The 7,482-nt window shown below is 47.7% G+C and overlaps 1 protein-coding gene across 9 annotated transcripts in view; it reads right to left on the reverse strand.

Moving 5' to 3' along the window:
- The window catches only part of PTPRM (protein tyrosine phosphatase receptor type M), a 463,558-nt gene extending 458,809 nt beyond the window's left edge, over positions 1-4,749 (reverse strand). For 4 of the 9 annotated variants that reach the window (XM_084510811.1, XM_084510807.1, XM_084510806.1 and 1 more), the window contains exon 1: positions 4,317-4,749. In XM_084510811.1, coding sequence (XP_084366937.1) covers positions 4,317-4,389 — 73 coding nt within the window. In that variant the 5' untranslated portion in view covers positions 4,390-4,749. The remainder of the gene's footprint in view (positions 1-4,316) is intronic. The other 5 variants (XM_084510812.1, XM_084510810.1, XM_084510809.1 and 2 more) reach the window with 2 other exon arrangements.
- Positions 4,750-7,482: the final 2,733 nt, after the last annotated feature.

Consider the following 7,482-nt stretch of genomic DNA (forward strand, 5'->3'; position numbering starts at 1 on the left):
ATTTGACAATGTTACTAATAAGCTTCAAGCACAAGTGGCAGCCCTCTGAAGTGATCTTTCCTTCAGGATGAAAGTTCAACGTGTGAAGTACAGGATCAGTGTGACCCTACCATGCCACCAGACTTTGTCCCATCAATCCTACACCTATTGTGCTCACCCCACTGGTCAGTGAGATGGAGACCAGAAGCTTCCTCTCTCTGTCCTAACCTGTGTTGTGATGTGCTTGAGGAATTTGTCCCTCTAGCTGTCAATCTAGCACCTTCTGCGAGCACTAAACAGATTATTTTCCATAAATTATATACTGCTATATTGTTTCAGGACACTGTAATCTATTCTGCTCACGAATTCTGATGACCACTAAACCGAGAGACCGAAAAAACACCACAGGAATTTTCCAGCATTATTACATCCTTGTAATCTTCTGAAAGGTTTATTTTTAATTTCTGGTGTGGTTTCATTACTAACTTTTGACACCAGAACAGCTCAACGGTATGAAAAGAAAACCCCACCGCACGGCGTCTTTTTTGACAAACCCTGACGCTTCCAAAGCCAGGACTATCATTTAATCTGATGCATCCTTGAGTATGTCCTAGTTTACAGGGAAACACAAACTTTATTTCATGTTCCAAGCTGCCAGAAGTACTTAGAAATACAGACCTACTCGAAGCTGATCCTTCAACTTCCTTCCACTAACTTGCTGGACTGTTTTAAATGCAATCACTTAAATGCACGGCGAGTGCTGGGATACGGGCTCGCAGGTGGAGTAAGCAGTGCAGGAAAAAGCAGGATTTGTTAAAATAAGATATAAAACAAACCCACGGCTCTTTGCTGGCAAAATGATCAGAATACCTATCAAAGGCTTCCAAACACAGACCCTGAATACTCTGACAAACTGCTGTAAAATGAGTAAATTACACCAGAAAGTTTTTACTTTCTACACCTTTCTCCGATTGCCAGAGGCTTCCCTTCAGCTGGGACAGGACCTATGAAGATGTAACCCATCCTCTTTCTTTTCATCCTCCCTCTTTGCTGCCACCAAACATCAGCACCATCACGGTAAGTTCCAACTTTAGCATGTCACGCTTCTTCCTTACATTTGTTTTTGGAAAGTGTGATTCTTGCCTCCAGAGTGCCTACACCCAAAACCAAAACAGGGGAAGATGAGGCACAGCATCTATTTAGAATGCAAGGTTTATATTTTAAGGCCATGAAATAGCCTGAGGACTACTATTCTCCACGGAAAACCTTTGCTGGTCCCTAAGAAAAATGGTTTTCAGTTTTTGTACAGCACTAGCCCTCCCGTTCTCCTCCTCACAACCACTGCTAGTCCTGACACAAAATCACTCCTCCAAGCACTTGCAGGCCAGCTCTCGGCAGAAGAAGTAAAACTTTTAAAACCAGCACCACAAGAAGAATGTGTTAATACACAGCCTTGCTGCTTTCTATAGCAAAGGAGAACAGAGCGCTCTAATAATAGGCCTCTCTAGGTCAGACTCAGGTTATAAGCAAGAAGCACCAATTTCGGGATTCAGGCTGTGTGCAAATTTAAATCAATCTGAGCGCAACGCCTCTATAAAAACACAGTTTCTGCATTCTATTACACATCTCCTTGCCTTCAATTTCAGTTACCCGTGCTGGTATTTGACAGAACTCATTACATCCAGACCTCTCATTTCACAGAAGACCTAATATTTAGGCTTACAGTGTCCCTTCTAACTTTCCATCTCCGTGTTTGACCTAGATCCCTTGCAGGAGTGCGTCGCCTCCCCTTGCCTGCACAAGCTCCCGGGGAGAAGGCAGGAGGAATACGGCAGGCTCGGGTGGCGTTTCAGAGGATGGCACCACCACAGCTCAGGCACTTTGTAACGTTAGCCTTTGGTCTTCACATGGCACCACTTAATAACATTCATACTAAAATCATTAAATAATAATAATTAAAAAAAAAAAAAAAAAAAAACTTAGGTCTGCTAGAGTTTCTCAGGAACAAACAATCTGTTCTCGCAGAAAGACCCCAGCTACTTCTAAAAACTTTTTTAAAATAAGAAGCACTGCCCATATAAGACAATGTTTTCAGCAACATCTCTTCAATTCAAATTCTTGAAAACATTTGCTTCTTGAACCAGTTAGTCCAGAATTTTAAATTCTTTAGTTAAGGACTCAGAGAAAATCTCATTGTTATTAACTGTTAAGCTGCTTTCAAAAGATTACTTGAAAGCTCCCAGGCCTTAAAAAGCCAAGATCTGATCTTTCAGTGTGATTATTCTCTAAATAAGAAACTCAAATAAAACAATAGCTGAAGGTAATGTTAGAACTAATCTCTGTCAAATAAATCAATCATTTTTGGAAAGGGTAAAAATAAAAATGGAACTAGAAATGCCAAAGATGACTTAACTCACCCACTGCTATTCTTTGCTTCAAATATGTGTGGAGTTGGTTTTCTTTCTTTTTTTTTCTTTTTTTTTTTATTCCTTTTTTAAACTTTTGGCAGGTTATTCATACAACCCCCATCAGCAACAAGGGACGGCTAGTACAAAAGCTAACTGCCCAGCTCAAGGACGGATTTTTGTGTAATTTAATTTCTATGACACTGATGCATCGCACTTAGCAAAAGCAACAGCAATTTTTTCCCCTAGGCAAAAATGACTCCCAGGCATGCACTTCAAATGGTAAAGTACAAAAATGGAAATTTCATCAATTTTGGTCTGAGTACCAAGAATTGATATTGAAAAAAAAACACAACGCACATACCACTTCACGGATAAGCTTTCCATTCAATATTTAATATCAATGCACATATGCACGCACGGGGAGAGAGCAGGCCAGATGCTGCACCCCGTGGCATCCTCTGCAATCCCGTTTCAGCCTGTAGATCGTGGTGTCTCTCCCTCAGAGCTCTGGAGGTGCTGGAATCGCCTTGTGCAATAACTGGATCCACCTACGGGCATCACTGAATGGTTTGTGTTTCCTACGGCTGCGTGTGGCAATGGAAATGAAGACAACATGAATGGTGCTTAAATGCTGACTCCAGCATAGCATCGGCGTATCACACACACAAGTCACTTACATATCCAGAAGAAGAGCTGCCCTAGCTCAACTTTGAACAAGGAGTACAGGAGTTTGTGCAGGTCAGCAGTGAGTTACGGATTTGTCTTCATAAAGGAAGAGCTCTCACTGAAGCCCGGACACTAGACTTCCCATATTAATGAGTTATAGGGCTAATATACATGAGTTCAGTTCCATAATTCACTACAGAGCTCAGCTTCATCCTACCACGACTGTTTGGAAAAAGATTTCATCATTCGTATATCTCATCTCGGTGCTAAACATCTCTCTGCTCAGGAGCCCTCTGTCTCACCCGCAGTAAAAAACGCGGAGGAGAATTTAAGTGAAATGCAGCTGCATACACAAAAGGTCGCTGGGACCTGACATAAACCCAGATTTTTCTAGTTTTAAACGAGTTTAAAAGCAGACCACGAACTCTCCCCCCCCCCACCCCATAAAACTTGCTCTAGCCACAGAGCCGCACGGGAGCAAGGCGTGCGTCCAAAACACCCAGCAAGCAGCCTGCGCACCCAGCGAAGCCTCAAAGCCTCGCTCCCCACCGAAGCTGACTTCTCATGAGCTGAGGACCAGATGTCTCCAATTTCTTCACCGTACTTTGCAGCAACTTCGTGCTGGAAACAGCCCACGACACACACATCCCTCCCTCTCCCCCCCCCCCCCCCTCCCCGAAGCGAGCTCGGCGCGCTCCGCTGCGAAGGGGATTTCACAACCCGGATTCCCGTCTGAAATTACGGGTTTCTTCGGCACGGAAAAAGGACGAGGGAGCAGCGGGGGGCTGCGAAAACCCACCCGAAGACCCGAGGGAAGAGGGGCTCGCCGCTCCGCCGGCTGCCAGCCCCGACAGCCCCACACACGGGGGGGGTCCCCCAAAGCTGCGCCCCGCCGTGTCGCGGCCGCCCGACGGCGGGGGCTGCTCGTGGGGGGCTCCCCTCGCCCCTCAGCCTCCCCGGCAGGGGTCAGGGGAAACTTTTGGCAAGGGGGATGCGGGGAAGAGCCGCAGCCCGAGCGGGGCACGGCCCGGCCCGACCCCGCCAGCCGCTCGCCCTTCCCTCCCCTCGGCGCCCTTCCCGTCCAGGCGCACGCCAGCGGCATCCCGCCCGCCGCCTCCTCTCCTCCTCCTTCAGACACTTTTGTTGTTGTTGTTGTTGTTGTTGTTTTTTTGCTTTTCCCCCGTTTACAAAGCGGCTACGAAGTGTACGAAGTGTCAGCCCCGCCAGGGTGTGTGTCCCCCCACCCCCCACCCCGACCCTTACCTGTGAACGTCTGCGCTCCCGCTGCCAGCAAAAGTCCGGCCAAAGTAAGCAGGCAAGTCCCAACTTTCCCCATATTTCCACCCCTTCCTGCCGCGGATCCAGCAAAGTGCCAAAGTGTCTGCCAAAAAGTCGGAGGCTCCCCCTTTCGCCCCCCTCCAGCCGCTGGGGCAGGCGGGGAGGGGGCGGCCGGGACTCCCCCTCGGGGCTCCCCGCAGCCGCTCTGTGCGCTCCTCGTCCCCTTCGGCTCCTCGGGGTGCCCGGAGAGGGGCTCGGGGACCCCGCGGTGCCTTCCTCCGGCCGCTGCCCTCACCCCGGGGGCTGCCTCCCCGCCGGCTCCCGCTGCCCGGAGCCCGGTGGCCGGGGCGGGTGTGTTGGAGGGGGGGGGCAGCCGTAATGCCGGCGTCTCCCCGCCCGGCGCCGCCGCCGGTCCCGGTTGAGCTCGGCTCCCTGACTGACTCGCGGTCCCCCCCGGCAGGCGGGCGGGCTGAAGGGAGCGGGGAAAGTCACGCCCAGCCGGCGGCGGCGCCGCTCGGCCCCGCTAGAGGGCGAGGCGGTGCGGGCCGGGCGCCGCGGGCGGCTCCGGGGGTCGCGGCGTCCCCCCCAGCCCCGCAGCCCATGTCCCGGATGGGGACAGCGACCGCGCTCTCCCCTTGCCCCCTGCTCTGTCACAGCGGGGCAGGGACGGGTCACTATTCAACGCGGGGTTTTCCCGTCAGCGTTGCTTTTGGGTTGGTTTGGTTCCTGTGGCCGCGACCACCCCCCTCCCCGTCGTCGTCGTCGATGAATGCCGGCATTGGGATGGTGCCGGGGGACCGAGCCCCCAAACGCGTGCCCTGAAAGTTGAGCGCCTCGCCCCGGCTGCGGAGGGCGCCCCTGGCAGCCCGCCCGCCCCACAGCCCTGCCGGGGGTGGGAAATGGTCTCGGAGGGGCCACACTTCAAACTGAGAGGAAAATCCTTTAAAAACGGAGCTGCCTTTCGTCCCTTGCATGCTGAGGGTCCCGGGTTTTTGCTCCGCAGCCCTCTCCGTTTGGGGGATGCGGCTCCTGGAGTCCCTAACCTTCAGACACCTCAATAATGTGTTTATTGGTTTTAAACCTCTTCTTTCCGAACTTGGCATCCAGGGGTGGAAGTATTTTTGTTGGCTATCATCACTTTCAGCTAAAGCTTATTTATTTATTTGTTTCTTTGCTTGTTTTATTCCAGGTGCAGGTGGCTGGCCAAACTTAACTCCTGTTTATTCCCTGGGGTCACAAACAAAACGGTGGAAACAAGAATCAAAGTAGTGCCGCAATTAAGGGTTGGAGCTGGCAAATAAAAACCACAAAAGCTCGGGTTCTGCGTTGCCTGTTTTCTCCACAGCGGGTCCTTTGTTTTTTTTTTACGATACCCTCATGTGTGCTTAGCTTCAATCCCGTTGCCACTGAAGCCTTAGCCCATCCCCCATGCAGTTCTGCAACTTACAGCGCATATCAAAGATGTATCCGTATCCTGTATTATATTTACACAGAATACATCCTCTTTAAAGTTAGGCCCTTCAGCTCCGTCCCCTCCTGCGAGCCCCCCAGCCTCTCTGCTGTCAGGGCACTGTTTTAGCAATGCCCGTGTTAACCTGATGCCATCTCCACGAAGGGACGTGAACTTTTTCAGATGTGTGGGGTGTAAAGGCAGCAGCTACCTCCTGAGTTAACACAAGGGGGCAGAATAGCATTAATTGTTGTCTTTCCTGACGTCAGACTTTTCCCTTGAACTGTGAGCATTTTCTTCGTCTATTAATTGCCTGGAATTTCCTAGTTGTCTGCGCCTCCCACCTCCTCCCAGAAAAGTTCTTAATCCCCTCAGACCTTGATAACCTATGCTATTTTCTTTTTTTTTTTTCTTTTTTCTTTAGTAGAATAATAATTCTACTTTTTTTTTTTTTTTTCTCCCATGCATAATTTATGCAAACTGTATGCTCTCTAAAAGCTGCAGTTACAGCATCTCTACATTAGAACCTGTAGCTAGTCTTGGAAATGTTCCTTGTGCAGCTACAGAACTGTTTTTAAAAACTTAGTAAGTCTCCTAAGTAATTTAACTTACACTAAACTTAATTTTCAAACGTATCTACTAATAGATTTGACACTAAAAAATCTACGGTTAAACTAGTTCTTATGCTAGTGATGACTTCTCTCTAGTTGTAATGACCAGAAACACATAAAAAATCTAGCTCTAATCAGCTAATGTCAGTCTTAACACAGAGTGATAAAGTATCACGTCCAGACGTACAGCCTTAACTCTGATCTGTCTTTTTGACAGGGAAATGAAAACTTCATGCCAACATTCACTGCTCTCTAATGTTTACAGAGGATGATACAGAAAGTCAGCAAGTTCTGTGAAAGAGTAGGTAAGAATGGTCACAGTTATAGAAGCAGTAGGAATGAAGTCATTGACCTTCAAAGACATAATCATTCTGTTTTAAATAAAATAAATCAACGAAACAGTTAAGCTCTGGGGAATAGCTAAGACAACAACATAAAACACTGGTCACACATGGCTGATCAGCAATCATTAGCTGTGTTTCACTGAGTTTTGATACCAGAGTGTGTATGAAAACAGTCCAGAATCAGTACCAAAAAAAAGAATTAGAACATCAAGAAAACTTTAGGCATAAAACATACTCGCTAGTGGTTTGGCTCCAGGAAAACCTTCAGGAGAATTCATTAAGAGCTAAGCTGTGACTTGGAAGAGGATTGGAAGCATCTGCAGAAAATAAAATAAAATAATTTTACTGATTGTTTCTTATTGGCAAACAGATAATTTGCATCTGTTCTTGAGCTGGATCATCTCAAATACCTGATGACAGTTCCCCACATACACACATTTCAGCTCAAGAATGTAGAAGATCATTGATTATTCCTGCTGAAAGGGGTCAAAGAATGAGGCAGTTGAGTAGTAAGACATAGGATAAGAAGAAAAATGAATATGGAAGTTGGCATAACAATCTGTTTTCTAGATTCTGATGTAGGAAATGCACAAAACCTTTATTGCAAGTTTTTTGCTTTATTTTTAAATACGGATTCTTTTGTATTCACTGGGGGGAGATTAAACAAGTTGATGATAAATGATGAATAATTGCACTGTTTATTACAGAAACTGGAATGGTTCAGTTGTCCAGCATGCCTAATCACT

Source organism: Aythya ferina (genome assembly GCF_964211825.1).
Source record: "Aythya ferina genome assembly, chromosome: 2".
Classification (NCBI taxonomy): Eukaryota; Metazoa; Chordata; class Aves; order Anseriformes; family Anatidae; genus Aythya; species Aythya ferina.